The 25168-nt window shown below is 35.8% G+C and overlaps 1 protein-coding gene across 11 annotated transcripts in view; it reads right to left on the bottom strand.

Annotated features, from left to right (window-relative positions):
• The window catches only part of LOC120311390 (pumilio homolog 2), a 70981-nt gene extending 46041 nt beyond the window's left edge, over positions 1-24940 (bottom strand). For 6 of the 11 annotated variants that reach the window (XM_039350816.1, XM_039350818.1, XM_039350823.1 and 3 more), the window contains exons 1-6: positions 24787-24940; positions 16729-16797; positions 7620-7725; positions 7279-7466; positions 5892-6064; positions 474-744 (exon numbers count right to left, since the gene is read on the bottom strand). In XM_039350816.1, the coding sequence (XP_039206750.1) occupies positions 474-744; positions 5892-6064; positions 7279-7466; positions 7620-7725; positions 16729-16779 (789 nt within the window). In that variant the 5' untranslated portion in view covers positions 16780-16797; positions 24787-24940. Of the gene's footprint in view, positions 1-473; positions 748-5891; positions 6065-7278; positions 7467-7619; positions 7726-16728; positions 16798-24385; positions 24644-24786 lie in introns of those variants that run through there. The other 5 variants (XM_039350815.1, XM_039350817.1, XM_039350822.1 and 2 more) reach the window with 2 other exon arrangements.
• Between the last annotated feature and the right edge of the window lie 228 nt (positions 24941-25168).

The following is a 25168-nucleotide window of genomic DNA, read 5'->3' as shown; positions in this document are numbered from 1 at the left end:
CATTACACACAGGACTGTTCAACACTGTGAATTTCAAATTTAAATAGAAGTAATTCTTCAAGAATATTATGAAATAATTCCACATTATAATAAACTACTACCAGAAATGCCAATTCTGTATGGCATGCTTTTTCTTTCAGTTTAATATGTTGCACAATCTAGCTGGTAGTAGAAGTTACATTATCTTGAATATGCTACAATTCAGACACCATGCATAGTACTGAACTATGAATGACAATTCATGACAATGGCTGGGTTTATTCAAAGCTAAGGCATTATGACTGAGATCAAGTGTCTTCCCTTGATAGGGAATCGACATGGGGTAAAAAAAAATGTTAGAGTATTTTTTTTAAAAAGTACAACAGCAACAAGAGATGTAAGAACTTTAGAAAGTTCTCATTTTTAGTTGAAACCTGTAACGTATATAATGCTGTAATTCCAACCATTAATATGGGTATAAAAAATATACTAACCTGTTGTTGTGAACTGTAATCAAAGAGTCCCACAGTAGCTCCTGAAGAATCCATTTGTACCTGATTTCCAGGATAATCAAACTGCAGAGAATCAAGACCCACTTGTTCCATAGCATCCAAATTCTGAGATTCAGAGTTTGAAAATTCCTCCACCAGTGGCTTATGAGTTGAAGGATTAGAAAGCGAAGACAAGCCTTCAGCAGTATTAGGGTTTGGACCCAAACGCTCAGTTACTTCAGTTGGGGATGCTTGTCGGCTTCCAGGAGTACGACTGCTTAGGAAAAAAATGAAAAACAAAAATGAGCTTTTATAAAAACATCTGGTGAAAAACTTTACATATGTAAAAATCTCACAATAATTTTTTCTCCTTGGTTTATAAGAAAATGGCACACAATTGTTCTATATGATAGTTAATGTTAAAACTGTTTGAAAATCAAATCTATAATTTTACTTTAATTGATAAGTCAAATAATTAAACACAAAACAACTGTTTTAATTGCTTTCAGAGCAGTAAAATGTTAATAGCAAATGAGAAAATTAGCATGTTTGAATGATTAATGCTCTCCAAAATTATACATTAAAATATACATTCCAAACATGTTGCTAAAATAATCTTATAAAAAAACCTCATTTCCCTTTTTTTCTTAATTTACTAAAAATTTTATTTTATTTTTATCTATGATATAGCCACAGCTCATGTCTGTGATCAAAATTTATAGATATTGCTTTCTAAGGTAAGCAGTTGGTAAAATTAACATGCATTTGCTGCTGTTCTTGTGATTTTTCTTGAACAAGCCAAGTCATGAAACAGCATATATGTGCTCAGTACTTCCTGGTAACAATAATAGAAATGCTTAATAAATAGGCTATAATCGAAAGATTTTAAAACAGTAGATCTACAATTTGAGAGTGGTGGTGGTGAGGATGGTAGGATAGCATGCTTAGCAGGATATGGGAAGCTCCGGCTTTAAAGCTAAGTTCATGGCTTCAAAGCCAACTTAAAGGGCAGCATTAAGGAAATCCTATTCTGAATCTATTAAACAGCAGGCCTGTATCAGCTGTAACTATAACACTTCTTTTACATTGAAAAAGATACATAATTGAATATTATTTCTACTAAAACATTTGAGGCAAAACCATACCTTGAAGATAAAATGAAGAAATTAGTTTTTATTTAAAAAAATATCTTGCATTTTTTGCATAATATAGATAGAACAATATATAGCAGCCAGAAATAATGTACATCCTGCATTTGGAAACATTTAAGACTACCAGACCACAAACAGTCAATTTGGAAAGAATTGTCCCTCTGGCCACTTACAGGAGGAAGAAGCAACCATGCTTCTCTTAAAAGAGAAATAATTTTTATGATTAAAATATAAACATAAATTAAGAAGGCCAGCTAGAACCACAGATTCCAACCTCCATTCACTGAAAGAATTCAAATGAAAGTGTGCCAGAAATTTAGCTTTCTAAGTCCAACGCTATTGTCCTTCCAGAAATTCTTAAAAACCTGGGGATTTTTAATAGCTCTGGGGACCCCAAGATAATAAAGAACCTGTAAGATGATTGCATTGTATGTGAGATTTTGGTGCATTCTCCTGTGTTTATATTTTGTTTCAGTTATTTAAGATTTAGTTTTAATTGATTTATTGTACATTGCCAAAAGTCATATTAGTGAGATGGGCTGCTATATAAATTTGATAGATAAATAAAATATCCAATGAAAAATGGTCTCTAGTTGATAGTAGTCTACTATCTCTCTGAGAAATAGGTATCACATCAAACTGTTTTTACAGATTTTTTTTCTCACATTTAGACAGAACCTGCCTTCCTGTAACATAATCCATTAACTGTTTCTTGCACCTGGGACACGGAAGAGCAGTCTTGAATTCCTTCTATGTGATTTGTGAATAGAATAGAATAGAATAGAATAGAATAGAATAGAATAGAATAGAATAGAATAGAATAGAATAGAATAGGACAGGACTCTTTATCAGTCAAGTGTGATTGGAGAATTTGTCTCTGGTACATAAGCTCTCAGTATACATAAAAGCAACAAGTGATAAAATCATGATTATAATCATAAAATACTATCATCATAAATCATAAGATACAACACAGTGATAGTCATAGGATACTAAATAATCAATCAACATAAATCATAATAGGATTTTGGGTATAGATAATCCTTGCTACCTATAATAGTAATTGGAATTGGAATTTCCATCCCTAAGTGATGCAGTCATACAACACATTATGTAACCACATTTAGTGATGGCAATCCAGGCAGTCTGTTGATGTTGTAACTGAGGATCACAGGTTATTAAGTGAGGACTTCTTGACTTCCTGCCAGCTTTTAACAAGCAAAGTTAATGGGAAATCATAAGAACCAGATGGCTCATAAGCAAGCCAGTGCAAGGCCAAGTGGCTTTTGTAGTACGGTGCAAGCATGGCCAGGTGGAAGGTGGGTGCTGTAGAATGTGGGAGGGCACACAGGAATGGGAATGATTTACAAGAACAGCTAACAATCTTCCTTGCCTGCTTGCCCAGTGACTTTGCTTATAGGAAGCCAGCAGGGAAAGTCGCAAATGGCAATCATGTGACATGAGACATTGCGACCCCATAAGTGCAAGCCTGTTGCCAAGCCCATGGATCGCAATCACTTGTTCAGTATTGTTATGAATCACTAAATGAGTGATTGTTAACCAAGGACTTTTGAAGTTTCTTCAAAAATGACTATTTCACAAGTTACTGTCATATCATCCTTAGTCTTCTTTTCTCAAAGCTAAACACAGATAATTTTTTCAATCTCTCCTCACACAATCTAGCTTCTAATCCCTTGATTAGCTTGATTCTTCTTACTGGAATTTGTTCTAATGTTTCTGACTCCTTATAATTTCCAGAACTGTAACACTCAAGATAGGATCTGACCAAAGCAGAACAGAGTGGAATAATTAGGAAATAATGTTTCTGTTGCTTCGGCCTGCAACTATATTGCTTTTTGGGGAGTCATATCACATGGCTAGCTCATTTTAATTTGGAATCAACTACAAAACATTTTTCCACTTACAAACTTCCGACTTATGAGCTTTCACCAATACGAAAAAACTTACCCACAACTCCAACAGAGAAGGTCGCAAAAATTGGGAGGTTAGTTTATAGCATGCCACGTATACCGTAAATGCCGGCGTACAAGGCAACCCGGCGTATAAGACGACCCCCGTCTTTATAGCCGGGCCGCATTCCTAGAACGTCGTCTTATACGCCGGAAACTACCAGTATTTCCGGCGTATAAGACGACTCGGCGTATAAGACGACCCCCGTCTTTGGCGCCGATTTCAGCGCTCGCGGAAGTCGTCTTATACGCTGGCATTTACAGTATATTTGTTTGGCCTTGCGAACAAAGCACATTTATGAACAGCCTCTCAGAATGCAATCTGTTCATAAAAAGAGCACTGCCTGTATTCCAATCTTTACCATAACTATTGCCAAGCCACACTATTTACTATTAATACCATGCCATCTACAGTTGTACATTTGAGTTTTGTTTTCTAAATGACAATATCCTCGATTCTGTTGAACACGTTCTACCTTTTTCTGCCCATTTCTCCAAACTATCAAGAAGGTTTTGAATGTAATTTACATCTTCTGACCAGCCTTAATCAGCAGGTCATTATTTTGTTAATTATTTTGTTGAAGATATACAGTACTCCCACAGTCTATTGTGGAAGTTACCCTATGAAAAAAGGAGGAAAATTTATTTATTCAACATAAACATTAGTAATTATCACAGTGCTTTGAAAGATCCTACAGACCAACCTCTTTATCTCCTAACCAGATATTGAAGTCAAACTCACTGGGCTGCAGCACAATGGATCTTCCTTTCCCCCTTTTATCTTCCTCAACTCATCTGGAACTTCATCTGTTCTCCAGGATAACAAGACAATCAACTACCTCAGCACCCTACGATGCCATTCATCTAGTCGAAAAGATTAAAATCCATTCGAAGTAAAAAGCTTTTCCCTGATCAATCACAAGCTTCAATCCTACTCTATTATTCTGGCTTCACAATCTCCTTTGTGGTTGGAAGAATAAAACAAATTATGTCACTTTGGTGGTTCTGCTTTTCCTTGTCGCCTGTAAATACTTTACCTTATTTATTGTTCAGCTGGTGTATTGATTTTTTTTTATTATTTTGAACTTATCTAGCGAGAATGTTTTTGTTCTTCTTAGCATCTCCACTAACCTCTGCCCATTCTAAGTTTAATTTTTTTTGATACTAGGCTAAACAGTTCCAGGCTTGTTGATTTGGCTTTATGGGTAGGAATTGATTTTTTTAACAGACATTGCAACTGCTCCTTCTGTTCCACTGTTTCTCTTCTTAACAATGAATTGTTTCCTTTTCAAATGCCACAATGCAGTCAAAGAAGTCAGACCACCACGTCAATTTTATATCTTTAAATCATATTTACACTTCTTATTTTATACGTTCTAAATATTAAAGCACAATCAATGAAGGCGATAAAAGCAAGCCTATTTACTCCTCAACTATTTTTACTTGGTATTTTTGTTGACTTAAATGAAAAAGAAACTACTTTGATGTTGAATTTATTAACTGCAGCAAGGTTATTAGTAGTTTATATTGGAAGGAAGATTCTTTGCCTACTTTAGAAGAATGGATATTTAAAGTATCTAGTTTTGCAGAAATGGCAAAAATTTCTGCTTATTTAAAGGATCATACACAAGAAAGATATATTATTGTATGGGGAAGGTAGATAGATTATATTCAGAAAAAGTATGGAATTAAAAAGTTTCACTTATTTTATGAATGAATATTAAATATTATAGAGAATTGTTTCATAGGTTATGGAGTTAAAGGTTAATTATGATAAAAAAAAATTTCTTTTTTCTTTTCTTTTCTTTTTTCTTAATTATTATAAATTTTGTTATTATTAACCCTGTATTCTGTTCTGGGAAGTGAAGGGAGGGGGGTTGGGGGTGGGAGGGAGGGTAAGGGATTTTTTTTTCTATTTTAAAATTTTATTGTATTTTTATAAATGCTTGTATGTTAAAAAATAAAAAAATTCAATAATAAAAAGAGTAGAAACCTTTGGGGGAGGATGTACTTTTTTTTTTAGCAGAACAGATAACTTATGGCCTTCTAAAAGTTGCTGCAGAACTCCAATTTCCATCAATTAAGCTTAGTGATAGCAATGGACACCCATCTGTATTACAGTCTGCACAGATCCCATAATTAAAATATAATAAGACTTAACATGCATAAAGATGGCAACCATTATACAAAATATCACAGAACCTAAATGAAACTTTGAACCTGAACCCATGCATCCATAATTTTTATTTATTGAAAACAGATATATCTTCCTCCCAACATCCCAAAAATCTAAGCCTTACTTAAAATCTTTGCTATCAGCATCCATTCCATTTGGCAAGCCTCTGCCATTTATTTTGGTAACATCGTCATCATCAACTTGTTTAAGATCTCTGTTCTTGTCCTCCTCAAATGGAGAAACCTTGCCTTTCTGGTCTGCTTTCTCAGGTCCATCTGTTTCAGCTTCTCTAGTACCCTAAGTAAAAAAAACATGTTTGATTTGAATCTAGCAGAAAATAAATGTAGCATCCACAATTAACATTACCAAATCTAACTAATGCTGTAAGGTTGTTAGGTAATATTGTCAGGTATCATTCTTAAATAAAATATGTTGTCCATAGCTTTCAGGATAAAACCGAAAAAAATCAACATTAGCTGAATGTAAATTTCCTACAAAGTGAGGATGGCTTTTCCAGTTGTGAGAAGTTTTGATGATCCAGAGGAATCTAACCCTACACATAAGACAGTGAAGAGAGGCACTTTTGATACTCCTTTCTTCCTTGTAACACTATCTAAAGTCAAACAGTATAAAACATGTGAAATTAAAATGGCATAAGCTCAAAGAAGCAGTTACAAATAGACAATCCTGGAAAAATTATCTTCATCAAATCATGAAGAGTTGGAAGTCACTGAAAGACTGAACAACATATAATCAAAATGCCATTTTATGCCTGGTGTGTTCTTTTGCAAGACATCTTGCTCTTTTTCATAATGGAAAACTCCTTTGAAATAAATACAGCTATTTAAAACAATTTATTATGAACAGAAAACCTTTGAAAAATCTTTGGCGGGCCTACAGAAAATTTACATGCAATACTTCATGTTACAGATATGATTTTGAAGCCATTTTCCCAAGAGTAGCATGAAACAGTTGAGTATAGAGACGTAAGCTCTTATTTAGCGCAAAGCACTGCTTTCTGAAGACCACTATAAAAACTTAAATGATTAATCTACTTGTTGCTAAATTACATGGCAGCATGAGGAAAATCTAACAGGTAATAATATCATAGAACGAGTCTACAACAACGCACCACAGCCAACTCATTATGGTCAATTTGCCATGGCCAACTCGCCACATCCAAATTGCCGCGGCCAATTTGCCGATGCCAACTCACACAGGACAACTTGTCGCAGGACAAATGTTATATAATATTGAAGAAATTGTGAATTAGAATTATTAAAGAAATGATGCAAAAGGAGAGACAAACTGAAATACAAATGACAAAACATAAAATAATTTTTAATTATTTTAAATAATTAAATAAAATTGTTGAATTATCCTGTGGCAAGTTTTCCAATGGTGAGCTGGCCATAGCGAATTGGTAGCGGCAAGTTCACTATGGCAAGTTGTCCCATTCCGTCATAAGAATAGCCTACAATAACTTTTATTGATACAAACAAGTTACTTACAAAAGCTCCTTTCCTAAACCGGGAGTCCAATTTATCAGCTGGAGAAGAACTTAGCACATATTCGACCATGCTCACACCAAGGCCACCACTCTCTGATCGAGGAGATAAGACAGCGTTTACTTCACTTGTTCCATGAAAAACATGTCCAGGCTTTCTTTGAACCATAATAGGTTGTGACATGGAGTGGTCTATTTTAGATTTAAAAAAGAGACATTAAAATCAATATGCAAATTAATACAGCTTAGTTCAATGCAGATTTTTTCCATTACTGAACATAGAAACAGTTGTTTTTCAAACTAAATTGTATAGTTTACATAATATCTTAAACAAGTATCACTTACGAGGTGTTGCCCAAGCAGTTTCTCTCCACTCATCACCAAGAAATATCCCTTTTTGTCCATCCTTTGCTGGATCATCTGGTTCCCAAAATTTTTTGGCAGGTAGCAGCTATTTTAAAAGAAACATCTTAAATTTAATGCTCATTTAATCTAATGCCTAGATTAGTGGTAGCAAGCCTATGGCAAGTGTACCAGAGGCGGCACGCAGAGCCCTCTCTGTGGGCACGGTCATTGTTGCCCCAGCCCCGCCTCCCCTGCAGCCCCCTCACCAGCAGCTCCTCCGGAGGAGAGTCACCCCTGGGCAGGGCCCATACGGAGCAGCGCAGCCAAGGACATTGCAGTCAGGTAGCAGGGACAAGACTCCGCCCTCACGCCTCATCGTGCACAGATACTGGCGCTACAGGGCTGTGGGCAATCTGCTGTGGCAGGCCATGGAGGCGGTGGATGGCCCTGCGGACAGGCAGGGCAGAAGACGGGCGGGGGCCGAGGAGGGGTTTGGGCACTCCATGTCTAAAAGGTTCACCATCACTGGTCTAGATGTATATTAATAAATTCTAAATTTATAGAAAGGAATCTGGAGTTTCTGCATTTATCTCTTTTGATATAAATGTATTTATTAAACAATAATGTGTTTAATAAACCAATAATGTACTTCATTACATGCTATACTTTTGTATTTGAGAAACGTGATGGGCAGGTATGCTAATGTTGGTGAAGTGGGTAGATTGACTGTTAGATATAAAATGATTGCCTCAGTTATGAATTTTGCTTTGACTTTAAATAGTTTTATAGTTTCTACTGCTTTTATTTATCTTTAAATTTTGATTCCCACCTTTATTACTTTATAAGAAGATGGTAAACAAACTTAATAATCCTTCCTCCCATTTTTCCTATAACAGCCCTGTGAGATAGGTTGGGATGTGTAAGTGTGACTGGCCCCAAATTACTCTCTTTTTGGATTGGTTTACTATTTTTTAAATTTATGAACTGCCCAAAGTCTTGTATGGAGATTAACATCTATATAAATTTAATAAATAAACATGAACTTGAAATAGATGCTAAATGTTCTCCAACCAAATGATAGGATTACAGTTTCAAGAATGGTATACACTTCAACCAGGTCACATTCACACCAATTCCTTCTGGAAACTGGTTTTATTATAAAAAATGTTTTTAAGGAATTAACAAGAGTCTACCTGTTATAAAGTTGTAGAATTGGAAGGGACCACAAGGATCATGTAGTTAAACTCTCTGTAGACTACAGGAAAACAAATTAATCCACCTTCATGAAGTAACTCTAAATTTCTATATACTGTTTTTTATATTTTAACATTTTATTGTACGCCACTCAGCATCTGCTCTGATGGAGATGGGCAGGTCAAAATTGTGAAGAATGAATGTTTGGACTCTTAAAATAATCTCCAGAGAGAGAGAGAGAATCCATAATATCCTTAGGCCAGGCATGTCAAACTTGCGACGTCATGTAACATTGGGCGATGTCACATAACATTGTGCGACGTATCGGGACTTTTTCTCCATTGCTGGCAATGGGGTGGGTGCAGGCCGGCAGCTTGACATGCCTGCCTTAGGCAGACTATTCTTCTCCTGTGCAAATCTTATTGTCAAAAAGGTTTTCTTTACAGAGAATTTGGTAGTTGCAACTTGAACCTATTATTTCTGGTTTTGTCTTATGCAGTAATAGAAATAGTTTCTAAATATCTTTTCTACAAGAGCCTTTTAAGGTTCTGAACACTGGCATTAACCTCAATGTTTGTTTCAAGCTGAACATCACAGGGGTCTTCTAGTCTTTTATCACAGAACTTTTATCAAACAATCTGTCAGCCTCTTAAGGGCACGTCAATATATTTATAGAAATTTGAGTCTAGAACCATATACAAATCTGCAGACGTGGTTTCACCAGTAAGGGAGAGAATAAGAATTTCATGTGTATTTGACAATACTGTGTTTTTATAATGCAGCCCAAAGTTGCATTAGTCCTAGTAGCTTGCTAAAATAGAGCTGGTTATCAGTGATTAGGCCCAAGTTCTTTTCTGACATGCTTTCAAGCTATAAATCCTGCATCTTGTGTGTATGTATATATGTATGTATGTATGTATGTATGCAGTGTGTGTATGTATATGTATGTATGTGTGTATATGTGTGTGTGTGTATATATATATATATATATATATATATATATATATATATATATATATATATATATATATATGCTGGAAAATTTGCATAAAAATACGACTCCTGGGCATGTCTATGGTACAAATAAAATACGAACACCAGGAGAGTATAAATATAAAAATATACTTTACTAAAAGCTGCCAAGCTTTCGTTTGGAAACTCCAAACATCATCAGGGCTAAGGAGCCAGTAAACAATGATGACTTAAATGGGTTTTGCCGGCATCTGCACCCGGCTCATGGACCGCGTCACTGGTCCCGCCGGGTTCCAGATGTTTCTTTATTACTCTCCTTACGCCTCCTTCTATGGTTCTTCCGGATCATTCCTTCCACTATCTCATTACTGGTATTCATCTCCTCCACCACCCCTTTATCCTTATTTCCTTCCATAGCACTGACCCTCCTCCCCTTTTTGTTTTCATTCTTCACCCTGGAGCAGGGATTGGGAAAAGCGTGTGTGGGGGGGAGCGTCTGTGAGCCCAGGGAAGCTTGTAACACTGATAGAGGAGAAACAGATGCCCCCAGGGTGGAGAATGAAAACAAAAAGGGGAGGAGGGTCAGTGCTATGGAAGGAAATAAGGATAAAGGGGTGGTGGAGGAGATGAATACCAGTAATGAGATAGTGGAAGGAATGATCCGGAAGAACCATAGAAGGAGCGTAAGGAGAGTAATAAAGAAACATCTGGAACACTAATTAACCGGCCAGGACCGGGTGCAGATGCCGGCAAAACCCATTTAAGTCATCATTGTTTACTGGCTCCTTAGCCCTGATGATGTTTGGAGTTTCCAAACGAAAGCTTGGCAGCTTTTAGTAAAGTATATTTTTATATTTATACTCTCCTGGTGTTTGTATTTTATTTGTACCATATATATATATATATATATATATATATATATATATATATATATATATATATATATATATATATATATATATATTCTCTTTTCTAAATGTAATACTTTATATTTTTCCTGCTGAAGAACATTTTGTTTCTCTCTGCTGAGATGTCTAATATTTTCAGATTTGTAGTCTCATTCAAGCTTCCTGGATGTTGAATTTTGTGCAAACTGGATAAGCAACTCAACCCCAACATTAATAACATTTAAATAATACTTGCCTTTTGATAGATTCTCACTTGAATCCAATAGTTACTGCTCTCTAGCTCAATAAAGAGCCACTTATGCTAAGAGTAATTTTGTCAGTCACTTATAGATCTACCTTAGCATACTGCCATCCAAATCAGCTTGTCAATGAGAATGTCACATGCAATCTTGTAAAATGCTTGCTTAAAAAAGCTGACATTGAAGCAAACATATCCACATCCTTTTCCACTAGCTACCTTGTCAAACGAGACAAGGTTAGTCTCACATGACTTGCTTTGGATATAGACATAAACAAAAGAGAATATGAATTAATTATAAATTCTTTGATATCTATGAAGATTTCATTTGAAGTAAACAGTGAGTCCATTGCCTCATTTGTTTTCCTCTTTCTACTGTTGTATTTGAACAAACCTTCACTGCTAGGTTTTGCCACTCATTAGATTTACCTCATTTTCCATCTTTCCCACATTTATGAATTGAAGCTTTGTAGATTTCCTTGGTCATTAGCTCTTGTTTCTGTTTCTAAGAAGCATGTAGTCCCAATTCCTTCATGAATTATTGTTGAGTGTGGTTAAATAGCTGCCTATTCACACTGAAGTCTTTAGCTATCTTGTAGTTTTCTTCCACTGCTCATGTTTGAAACTGTACTTTTTCTTTTCAGAAAAGCTCAGTTGGCTGCAACACCTCTGCCTTTAACTTCTCTTCCCTTGACATCCTCTTTACCATTTCTCTCAGCTTATTAAAATAGGCCTTTTTAAATCCACAGCTTATGTTTGACTTTTCTTTTGTTAAAATTAAGAATTCTAAGAATTATTGTTTAGGACTATATAAGAATGACATTAAAATTAAAAAGGAAAATAAATTGAAAACTTTCAAAACATTTATGGGCACAGATGGTCTGATGCCCATCAAGAGTTTTCTACAGAGAAAACAGATACAGAAATATGAATTAACAGCTATAATATCATAGCAAACAGAATTTATGATAAAATGTTTATGACAAAAATTCTGGGAAAACGGCAAAATCCTGATAATATCTTGGCTAATCGCTTAAAAGCAATGGTTCCAATTATTACAGGTGAGAGAGAGGAAATGTATAAAATGTCAATAGATATAAATTGTTAAATTTTAAAATTTTATTCAGAATTATATAGTAAACCATAGAATATATCAAATGAGGATATAGAGGTCTTTTTATATAAAATTATTTTACCACATTTAGATAATAGACAAAACTCCATTATTTGCTCCACTATCTGATATAGAGATTAAACAAATACTTTTAAAAATGATAAGTGATAAAGCTCCAGAATTAAATTGGCTGTCACTATTGAGTGATATAAAAGATTTATTGATTTTTTTGGTGCAAAGCTTGACCAAGAGATATCTGAAAAGGAAATTTTATCACTGGCTTTTCACCAGGTTTAAGTTATACAAAAAGAAGGTTATTGAACAATTATTGTCCAAGCTCATTGATTAATGTTGCAAAGATTTTATACTAGAGTTAGCAAATAGGAGGTGATTGTTATAAGATGACCAGTGTTTACAAAAATTAAAGCAGCAATCATCATAGTAGATCTAATAGACTTAAATAAAGATCAGTTTGTAATTTTATAATTAAATGCTGAAGAAATCTTTGCCTGTACACACAAACAGTGCAAGTTTGCTGTATAGATTCAGATTTCTTTTGGAAGTCATAAAATGGATTATGATATGAATCACACCCACAGCTGAGGTAAAAGTTCATAGCATGCTATCTCTTCCTTTCCCACTATTCAGAGGAACTAGAATAGGATGTCAACTTTTATCCTTGCTTTTTGATATCTCCATGGAACCCTCAGCTTGTGCTATTTAATAATATAAGGAGAATTATGTAGTTCATAAGTCAACTGGACACACTGATTTTATTTGCAGATAACATTCTTTGGTTTATTTTTGAAGCTCATGCTATTATCCCAGTGTTAATGCAAGAGACAGCTGCCTTTAGCAAAATAAAAGAATTATTCTATAAACTGATCCAAATTGGAATTGATGCCAAAATTGGGTAACCCATTCATTTAAGGCACATCAATTCCATATTTGTACTAAATTTATTAAATATTTAGGTATGTGTATCAGTAACATATGTTATAAATAAAATGTAGAAGTTTCTTCAGATATTGATATATGGGAGTTATTAAAAGTTAATCTCTGGGGAAAAGTGAATGTTTTCAAAATGAATATTATTCCCAGATTAATTTATATTCTGAGAGGAATTTCCAATTTATATATCTGGAAAATATTTTCAGAAAATAAATTATTTGTTTAGAAAAGAATCTCTACATTTATAGCATCTTTGGCTGGATAGGCAGTTTCAGGATCTAAATGTACTAAAATTTTAGTTATCTCTGGAAACAATTACGTCAGTTCAAATGTTATGGAATGGAATGTCTAATAAAAGATTTAGCCCCTTTTTTCATATCAAATTGACTTTAGGAGAAACCTGACTTTAAAAATTGGGGGGGGGGGAAATGGTGATATTGGAAAAATTGGATGGAAGTTGGGATATTGATTTAGGATTAATTGAAAGGTAATAAAGATGATTTTTTTTATTCTATGTTAAGAGAGAAGTCTCATTTATCACATTTAACTGAATGGCAACAGTTACAATTACAACCTTTGTTAACATTATTTGGAGCAGCAGCATTTTCAGCTCCTGATACATCTGAGACACTAGAGCAGGCAATTCAAACTCGCAACATCACGTGACATCGTGCAATGTATCGTGACTTTTCCCCCATTGCTGGCAATAGGATTGGTGCAGTTTTGTCATGATGCATCTGGCCTGCGGGCCGGCAGTTTGACATGCCTGCACTAGAGCAACTTGTTAAATCCTTTAAAACTAAATAAACCTATTAGTTTTTATAGATATTTCATATCAGTAAATCAATTTGATATACATGTTAAGAAATGAATGGAATAAAGAATTAGAAGTTCCTATATTGCAATTGGAGAGTGTCTTAACTTCTGTAGCAAGAGTGTTAATGGACTTCAAACTATCACTAATACAACAAAATAATATTTAGAACTATTTTTAGAACATAGAGTCATAGGGGTTATTAGACTCCATTACATTTGAATAAAAAAGGATTTCTAAAAAGCACATGTTGGATATCTAATAAGGATGATGCTTCTTTAAAGCATAGATTTCTACAAAATCTATATTTATCAAGTTTTGGGAGAAAGTACAGGTAGTCCTCGACTTATGACCATAATCAAGCCCAGAATTTATGTTGCTAAGTAAAACATTTTTAAGTGAATTTTACCTCATTATACTATTTTTCTTGCCACAATTAAGTGAATTGTTGCAGTTGTTAAGTTAGTAACCTGATTTTTAAGCAAATCTGGCTTCCCCACCAACTTTATTTGGCAGAAGGTTGCAAAAGGGGATTGCATGACACCAGGACACTGCAACCGTCATAAATATGAAGAAATGGCCAAGGATCCAAATTTTGATCACATAACATGGGAATGCTGCAATGGTTATAAATACAAAAAAAAAAAAGCGGTCATAAGTGCTCTTGTAAGTTTGAACAGTCACTAAATGAACAGTTATAAGTCAAGGACTATCTGTAGTGGATTATGTAAACGCAACAAAATTTTGAGAGAATACTAAACTGTTGACTATATACTTAGTCCATGGAATTTGAAAAATGGACAACATAAATGTATTCTCTGTGCCCATACCATTGCCAAAAGACTTTGCAACATTAGAAAGATAAATGTATAGGAAAAAAAATAAGGGAAAGATAAATGTATGGCTCCTGGATTGAAGACCTGATTGCACTTGCCATTTATGAGTAGATTGCCTATAGACATAGACTTTGTATAGACAAATACAATGAAATATATCATTCATTTATACAGAATACAATAGGTTACAATTTATTGTCATATAAATGTACCTGGCTCCCACTCTTTGTTGTTATCCCCCTATAGCTGTCTAATATTCCTACTCTAATCCAAATTTTGATTTTAATCTCTCTATTGAATTTTAGTTCTATTCTAACTATCTATTCTGGTCCCAGTCTCAGAAACTACCAAACTACCTCTTGCTTGGCTGTCTTTATTGATGGGCTAATTTCTGTTGTCAGCTCTCAAATCTGGACTTAACCGCTCTGAAGCTGGGAGCACTAATGGTCCATCTGTCTGCACTTTTGCTTCTTCCTTCAGTTTGGTCTATATCGCTACCAAGTCCCTTTGGAGTCTTCAGCTACCAAAGTCTTCTGTCCTACCTTTCAGTGTTACAGAAGAATTCTTCAGTCACTCACTGTAATCTCTCCCAGATAAATCAGACAGGTGACACAATTAATGAGCTAATTCTACTTTACTGCAAGGCTATATTAAATTTGCAAGTTTGAAGGTACAAATATCCTGCCACCACTTTTAACTGTTTGATCAATTAGATCAGATTCCTGACCATAAGCCACTGGGGGCTCCTCCCTCTCTTGTCCAATTGTTTCCTAGGCTGCATCTCTTCCCCTTGTTCCCCAAGGTCATCCACCCATTCCATTACATTCTCTCAATGCAAGCTTGTGTATCTTAATATACATTGCTAGCTATAGTTTCTTCTCTTTCTTGTTTCATCCTTATTCCCCCAGTTCTCCTTTTTTCCCATTAACTTTGTCAGCTGCTTAAAGGTATTCTGCATGACTATATGTACTTGTGTGTTTGTGTAAGTACTATATATTAGAGAATGGTTTGAATGTGTGCATAAACGTCATTTGAATATAATATGTATATTGTGAGTACATCTATATATACAAGATACACACTCCCATAAATTGGGTTAATTTATGTCAATTAAATGAATTAAATTAAAGCACTTTTAATCAATATTCAGTGTTTATTAATTCAATTAACATTTTGTTCTGTACACTTTTTGGAATGTACAAAAACATGTATGCATAAACCAAATGCACACATTGAAGAAATTATACCCAAGATTAGTTTCAGGGAGAGATGGCAGCACAGGAAAGATTGGTAGAATGGAGAATTTTTGGCAAGTTTATACCTTGTCTTATTTTATTTTTTAAAAAGGATTTCCTTAAATTAAAGGCAATCTTTCTATTAGGTGAATATGGGAATTGTAAATCCAGGGAATAATTAACATTATGTCACTGAACCAAAATGTTTTTTTTAAAAAAAAAAATTGTTGAAATCCCATGCAGAATAAGAAATTTGCATGAAACAAGTGTTAGTCTCTGTATTCTAATAAATAAATCTATGATTTGCATATTTCAAGAACTTCTTTTCCTTGCACTCTCAGTTAAAGAATAAACATTATTTTTTGTTTAAAAACACAAGTGAAAATCCTTGCAGGAATACCCTACAATAATTAAACTTTTATTAGCAGCAAAAACTCAGTTTTTTCAAATGAGAGTTATGTTAAAATTGATCTCATTTGTGCATATATTATTAAAATAATTATGAGGGTGAAGGTTCGTTCTCTGAGCTTGTGGGTTGCTTTCTGAACATTTTGTTACCAGGCTAGGTAGCGTCTTCAGCAGAATTTAGGGCAGGGGTAGGCAACCTCGCTCTTTTATTACTCATGGACTTCAACTCCCAGAATTCCTGAGCCAGCATAGACTCAGTCCATGAGTCATAAAAGAGCTGAGGTTGCCTACCCCGGTTTAGGGGATTTCAGTGTCAAATAATTGTGTTTTGGAAGAATGTTTATATATTCTAAACAGAGTAACACTTTCAGGCCTTAGAATTTGCAAGTACAAATAAATATAAATAAATATTCTATAAATTGCATTTTTAAATATTTACCTCTCCCATTCCCCGAGATTCTAATGCAAGAGCTTGAAACTCATGATTCATTTCATCCACAGAGCAAACCTAAAGAAGAAATGGGAAAAATAAATAAAAACGGAATACTGATTGATTTTATATGAAATGTTATGCAATACCAGATTGCACAATTGCAAAGTACAGGTGATACTACTGAACTATTTCATTTTCAAGCAATGATGTAGTTTTTCCTAATTGTTTCCATTATCACTTATTTTTATGAAAACATTTCTTATAAATTATATTTTGTGCCTTCAAAATAAATATTAAAACTTTGTGAATAAATATCTGCACATTTAAATATTAAGGAATTTTTAAAAATACAAACTACAAACCCAGAACATTAAATGTGTTTATATTGAGAAACATCTATATAACACAACTGAAATATGAATCAACCATTCTAACAAATAACATTTCAAGGATATATATTCATTTTGAGACAATGCATGCAAATTTGATTATGATTTGTATTTAAAGATGCAGAAGGGCTTTCTCCTGCCCCATGCACACTCCCAAATTCTGTTCCAGGTTTTTATCCGGCCCATATGTTCCCCAGACAGGAAATAAAACTAGTCAAACAAGGAAGACACAGTTCTGTTCTTCAATGGTTCCACCCATTCCTTACTAATTATTTCAGGGAAAAAATCAGGAAGAGGCAATCTCCAGTCTGGCGTGGATGTGCCTGGCATCTCTCTGATCTTTTTAGTCATGTAAGCAGTAGCACTCTGCCAACTTTTTGACTTTCACATTGTAGGCATCTGACTTGAACATGCTCTGGAACCTTTGTACCAAAGTGTGTTTCCATCTTCCTTGTCATAGCTATTCTTTTCTGAGAACCAGCCTTTAGTCCACTTGGTCTCCTAGACCTCGCACTCACCCACTGTGTCTCTCAGGAGCTTTCCTTTCCATTTAAGGAATTCAAAGTTGAGTTTGGATAGGAGTTTCTTCTGTTTGATTCCTTTGCTAATTCTCTTATTGGGTCATTTAAGAAAGACAACCCTAAGATCTTTAAATAAAAAAGGGAAGTGATGGTTGATGGCTCCTCAGGACTAAATAAGCTCTGAACTGCTTTGGACCTGTCCAATAATTGATTCAGCACCCAAAACTTTGTTGTTTTGCTTGATGTTTGGGAGATTGCAGTTTGTATCCATCCAACAGTCTGCCATTGACTCCACTGGGAACTGCTCTTTCCCATAATTCTAGGGCTGTCCATTAGGCTTAATCAGCCCCAAGTGTGCCTCAGTTATAGCCAAGCCTGAAGCATCTCTAATTCAGTAATCTCATCTTGATATTTAAAGGGGAGGGGGGGGGAGAAGAGAAGATACATATCCTAATGAAGAAGCTGCAGAAGGCTTTTTGTTGCAGACAACTGGAATCTCTACCACAGCCATTAGCCAGCACTGGATGGGAGATTACTCAAACTGCTTGTGCCTCTCTGCAGTCAGTCCCAGGAGCATTGAGCCATATGATTCTCTATTACTTGTGATGGGAGGGAAAGCAGGTCTTCTACAGCTAGTGCCAGTCAATATGTTCGACTCTTGCACAAAGTATACAGAGATGATAGCAGACTAAACACGCAAAAATTGGGACAAACGAGGGAATTCTGTCCACTGCTCAATGGGGGATCAGAGAAGAACCTCAATAGAACCTCTTTGCCTGATTGTAGCTAACACAGCTACTTTCCATTAATTGGCTCTCCATGACTGGAGACAAAGAAGCAAAGAGTACTGATGCTAAAGCTGTCTGCTTGCCACTTTGGAAGCCCTCTGCTTCCAAAAAGGATTTTCCTCCCCTTATCTTTTTTTTAAACCACTAGGCCTGAGAATGGTACCAAAGGGGAAAAGCCTTTCGTGGTCTGCAGAAGGCAGAACTAAGACTGAGAAGCAGTTAGCTGTCACCAGATGGCGAAGAACATTAAGCACTGCCTTCTAGCTAGAAAAGGTGATGTTAAATCTTTCCTATTAGCTCCTTCTTCTGGTAACCAAGAGCTTTATTTTTCTTAGAATTCTCTGATATAAGCCAGAGTTCATGCTTCCCTTAAGCTGTTCAGATCCTAAGGAAGCAAAACATCCCCAATCCATGACACTATCACCTTCAAGCTTGAGAAATGGTATGAAATTCCTATTGTATTATCTGTGCAAATAAATTCTTTAAAAGAATTTTCTGCATATTATTTAATTAGAATGTATTTCTGAAATAATTTGAATATTGTATAAATATTCTGTAGTATACTTATTGTACAAGTAATAAGTACTTCCCTATTAGAAATTGTGTATTTTCACTTATATACACTCTTAAAAAGAATGCAGTGACAGCCCCGAAATGAAAGGGGGGCATTATTTTTATATAATTTGACTACAGTTATCAGTTTTGAAAAAAAATAACATGTAAGACTAATATGGAAACCCAGATTTGGGACCAGGTCTCTATAAAGGGAACTACAGAATAAAGACAATAAGATTAAATTATAATTAACCCAAATTCCTTATCATGAAGATGGTAGGGAATTAATATTTTAGTTTAAAGTGAAAAACTCATAAATGAAAATCTTTAGCAATGGTTTCCATTTATCACTATAACCTTGTTAAGGGACTTGCTATAATAAGTATGCCTCTCCAGCTTCTCTTCTATTCAAAAAAAACTTGTCTAAAATAACTTGATTCAAATACTATACTAGATAGGCACAGAACCAAATACTGTGATGCATATAGATCTTGTTAATGTATTTCTACTGTAAAAGTGGTCAGCAACAAGACTCCCACAATTTTTTAACATTAAAAAAGTTGTCTAATTTTAAAATGTTGGAAATGGTCATATACCAGATCCTAGAAAAATTCAGTGATTTTTAATCTTTATTTTTTTTACATGGGTGTGCAAGCTTAGGACAAAACAATTCCAGTTTACAAAAGTCTGTCAGAGTTGCATCCTTTCACAGTAGAATGGAAGATGAACCATTTAAAGAGTTCTGTCCTAGGGAATAATGAGAACTTTGAAACAAACAAATTTTTGTCAGAGATTCACAAAAACATCACTTGGAACTCAGGCTATCTGCACACTTTGGGTTTTTTTTTTTTTTTGTTCCTGTGAGATTGCATATAGTTCAATCTGCCTGAAAGAAGGGCTGTCTTCTATTTTAATAATATTCAACAAACTCTTAAAACTCAAACTTCTAGCATACTCGGCATATCTGAAAAATTCAAAGTATTTTCACATTTATGAAATGTGGGAATGGATAAAAACAGCAGAAATACTCCAAATGAAATCTATGTTATATTGCAATATTAAAGATAGCATAGAAGGCAAAATATGTTCTTAGAATTGTTCTGCCAATGAAAATTTGCAACATGACAGAATTGTGCTACGGGTATCAGCAGTATATCACATTTATGGTACTATCTATATTCTCCCAGATTCTCCCATTTTACTTCAAACCAATGAATTAGCACAAGGTAAATTTATGAATTCCATGGATATGAAAAAAATAATGACAAAATTACTGTCTCAATATAAACATACAAAACTCAGTAATTTAAGAATAGAGTAGTCTAAAACATAACAGATCCTTCTCTAGACCATGATGTTCTTAAATACAGTATGCAGATTTCTGAAAGTAAATTGTTTGAACCAGAAGTGAGTTTCAGTTGAAGGATTTACTTCAAAAAATTGCTTCACCATTTTATGGGTTGGCGGCCCTCTGACCATTTGTCATGCTTACAAGCATTGCAGCATCCCCATGGTCAGTGATTTACATTTGGATGCTCAACACTGATGGTTGCAGTGTTCCAAAGTCATGTGATCATCTTTTGTGGCCTTCTGAGAAACAAAGTCAATGGGGAAACCAGATTAATTTAACAACCATATTACTCATTTAACAACTGCAGCAATTCACTTAAGAACTGCGGCAAGAAAAGTCATAAAATGGGGCAAAACTCACTTAACAAATTTCTCACTCAACATAAATGTTGAATTCAATTGTGGTTGTAAGTTGAGGACTACCTATAATTATCCCCTATTCGCAAGCCCTTCACTTATATATGAATATCACTTTTTCTCCAAACATCATCATTAATGCTCCTCATCAGAAGAAATTATTATCCTTCAACTACAAAAGATGCATTTCAAATAGGTGGACTTTCTGATGACAAAAGTAATGTCTTCCATTCTAATAATTATAGCTACAGGGTCAACACTCATTGCCCTTATTTGGCTTGCAGCACCAAAACCAGAGCGTAAGAAATAGACCAATCTATAATTTAACTGCATGCCACAATCAACTCTGCAAACAGAAAAGGTACATGGCCATATCTATTACTTATGACCACAAGTGAGCCCAAAATTTATGTTGCTAAACAAGATAGTTGTTAAGTGATTTTTGCCCCATTTTACCACCTTTCTTGCTACAGCTGTTAAGAGATTCAATGCTAGTAAGTAATGTTAAGTAATTCAATGTAGTTAGTAACGTGGTTGTTAAGTGAATTTAGCTTTCTCATTGATTTTGCTTGTCGGGTCACAAAAAGTAATCACATGACCCCAGGCCACTGCAATTGTCATGAATATATACCAATTGTCAAGTGTCCAAATTTTGATTATATGATCACAAGGAGGATGCAACAGTCATAAGTATGATAAACAGTCATAAGTCTTTTTTCAGTGCTATTATAACTTCAAATAGCCACTAAATAAATGACTGTAAGTCGAGGACTGCCTTTACAGGCTTTAATACTGGTGATGAATGTTAGTGACTTCATTCACTTTCTTCTAATTTCTTGACCAAAACATAACCCATTGTGCAACCAGGAACTCTGCAAGTGCTGAACACTGTTCTTTCCTCAGTTTATATTTCGCTCTTCATAGACTGCACTCCACAGTAACATGATCTACAGCACACTTAGTTCCATACAGAAATGAAAGACCCACTTTGTGATTAAGAACTTTCCAGAAAGGCTTCTTCTACAATTCACATGATTGTAGCATACATGATTGGATCTTTAGCCTGAGCAACATATGCCTGGCATTTATATTTCTGTCATGCTCAACCACATGGAAACTGTCTTCTGATATTTACAGTATGGGTTTCAATCCATCAATTTTGCCTCTGACATCAATGATACCGATCAAGCAAACAAGTCAGTAAAAGCAGGGTTCTTTGCTTGTTCAAATTCCCTATACTTCACATTTTTTTCTTTTCTGAACTGAGCAGGGACATACATTTTCAATGTGGGAATTCCAACCAAAAAAAGCTATGTAGGTCTTCTTCCTTTTATCTGTGCACCATGATTAAAACAAACAAAGCTAGGTAAGTGTTATGTAAGGTACAAGAAGACATCCAATTTTTTTTCTGGACTAGCACTGGTAGGTTCAATCTTGGCTGAGTCACAGGCATTGTTATATCACTATGAGGGGAAAAAAGACCCCACTGCCATTAGAACACTATCTCTTTCTAGGTCTTGAATAATATAGAAAAACAATGTTTGCAAAGATGTGATTAATGTGAGCTATAAGGACATTAACAGCTTGGGTTGGGGGTTTTAAGCATTATGCTTTTTCCCCTTGAGTCCTAGGCTTAATACACAGAAAATATCACAGCTATTGAAGCTTTTCCATTTATTCCCATGAGTGTTTCTTGAAAATAGTTTGTCAACACAGAGAATAAAATTATTGTGAATGTAGGGCAGCACCTCTCCTTCCAAATGTCCCTTCCATTCTATTCCACAAGTTGCTTTGAGTGACAGTCCCTAAATTTGATATATAAATAAAATAAAAATAATAAGAGCCAGAATAGCATCAGGACAGAATATTTGGGAGAGGGGCATTAATTGGACATACTTTTTCAAATGCTACTTGACACAGAACTCTATAGAGAAAGTAAAGTGGCTACTCTCAATATATGTTATTTCTAGATACAGTACAAAGTTTTTGGTTTGTTTTTTAAATGAATATTCAATTTTACTGAATCATGAAGAATCTCCAAGCTAACAGTGTTTCTTGACATAGATAAACCCTATAGGTCTCTTTGTGAACAAATGCATGTTTATATATTTTGTCCCTCCAACACTAAATAATCTAGATTTTTCAATAAAATGTACAATAAAGTGTACTGTTTAAACTACCCATTTTTAAACAATATGAATTGCATTATTCAATATATAGTGAAAGGAACGTCAAGAATTCTGAAAAAAGTTTTTCTAATTGTAACATTAGATAAAATAAAATTTACTATCATCTGCATCATATGTATTCTACAAAAATATTTACTAAAGACAAAAAAGGAAAATGCTATTCAGAACTATATTTATATATTTTAAACATTTGCTTGTTTTATTCACACATCACACAGATTTGAGTTACTTGGATTTAAAATTGTACAGTGAAACACATGCTTATCTGCCTGGCTTTATGATTCACAAATATATTAGAATATCTTATTTTTTAACCCAGGCAAAGTTCAAGGACTTTTTTTTTACACAGTTATCTTGTTACACCCTAAAAACTATAGTACACAGTTTCCCCACACTATTTATTTCCTGTTTGTTGAGCTTTGTTGTATCATTTATAACATCTAGCTGCACTTTCCAGAGATTTTCCCCACAGGCACCAAAACAAACAGCTCTTACACATTTCATTTAATTTAAGCTTAAAAAAAATTCTATAAGAATGGAGTGTTCAACTACACCAAATATTACAATCAATATAATAGCACAACATATTGAACTGCAATCACCAGCCAATATTTTAGCCTAATATGTTCTGTGAACCTAACTCACAAAGTCATCTTACAGTTTAAATATACAGTGCCATACAAATACAGAGAATGGAACTAAGTAGAATCTAAATTAACAGCTGAAGTGTCCCTTGGAATCGTTCAATTTGCTGTATTTTCTTCCTAAGAATTATTATCTTATAAAGAAGCGTCTCCAAAGGATCATTTATAATTCAAAGTGGCAAACAAACCATATATCTATTTACAACTAGGACTACTACAACAGACCTTTAAAATACTGAGGCTGTCCCTTTCACAAATTTTCAAGCAGAAGGGAATTCTACTGATTATTCTCTCCACTTCAAGCACTGTTTCCTTTCCATGCATTCATTCACCCTTTCTCAGGTTAACAACAGACTACAATGAAAGCAAGCGATCAGTTACCATTCAGATTCCCTGCTTAAAAGACCCATGCTAAGATTCTGACATTTTAGCTATCCAACGTTAACGCTTGCAGAGAAACGCCGAGTATGCAGACAAATCCTGTCTCCGAAACAAAGAAAATATTTATTCACGACCAATCCACTGTATCTTCAGAGCCCCATTCCTCCTTCCAGTCGCTCGATTTCGTACCAAAGAATAGGCCCTCAAACACTCCTTTCTGCAAATGATGTCTGCTCGGTCAACACTCCCCCTCCGTTTGTCCCACACATCCTCCTCAGACTTGGTGGGAAAAATCAGAGGGATGGAAGAGCTGAAGCACACCTCCCAACGAAAACACCCCCCCCAGTTCCCTCCTAAACGGTCCTTCCATTAAAAAGATCGCCTGCCACTTCCACCATTCTCTCTCCTATTTATACGCAAGCCGCGTCTTCGACTCCTCCTCGCCCGAACGCAGCCATAACAATGAGAGAGAAACGGAAACAAACCCACCCGGTCAAACGTTCCTACTAGCACCATACTGGCTCGTTCCAACCACCACACCCACACGGACCGTCTTCCTTTCTTCTCTCGGCTGCACGCTCCCCCCACCCCTTTACATGGATGGCTTCCTCCTCGCTTCGGCCAGCCCGGGCCTGCCTAACAGGCCTGCTTCCCCACAACACAAAGGAAGGTGGGGGGGAGGGAAGGAGGCGAGGCTGTGCAAAACCACCAGCCAGGCCCGGGCAGCTGCAGCCGCTCTTTCCTCGGGACCGAAACAAAAGAACGTGGGTGAGCTGCTGTGTGGGACGGGAAAGGCGCGCGGGAGGAGCGGGGGGGGGACCCTGTTGCTCCTCCCTCGCGCGCTGTCCCTCCGTTCCATCCACCCCACCCCCCAAAGGCTGGATACTCACGAGCTGGGGTGAGCGGGCAGCGCTGTTTGTTGTAACGGACACGGAAAGGAGGGGGCTCCCTCTTCCTCCCGGAAGACTCTTGCCAATAACGATCCAATTGCCCCCTCCCTGCCACCCTTGCCTTCCTGCCACCGCCCCTCCCCCTCCTCCTCCTCCACCACCTCCACCTCTGCCGCCGCCACCGTCGTTGTCAACGTAAAGAAAGCTCACAACATGGCGAGTGAAAGACAGAAAGAGAGGGACGGACATACACAGCAGCGGCGGCGGCGGCTGCCCACTACTGCGCATGCGTGCCGCCGACCCATCGGCGAACGCCGGCACAAGGAGGTAGGAAGGATGGGTTAACTTGACAGCGTGCGCGCGTGCGGACGCGTGGGTCCTG

Source organism: Crotalus tigris, unplaced genomic scaffold (genome assembly GCF_016545835.1).
Source record: "Crotalus tigris isolate CLP2741 ecotype Arizona unplaced genomic scaffold, ASM1654583v1 scf7180000018357.297301, whole genome shotgun sequence".
In the NCBI taxonomy this organism is placed as follows: Eukaryota; Metazoa; Chordata; class Lepidosauria; order Squamata; family Viperidae; genus Crotalus; species Crotalus tigris.
This window is presented reverse-complemented; position numbering and strand designations above follow the sequence as displayed.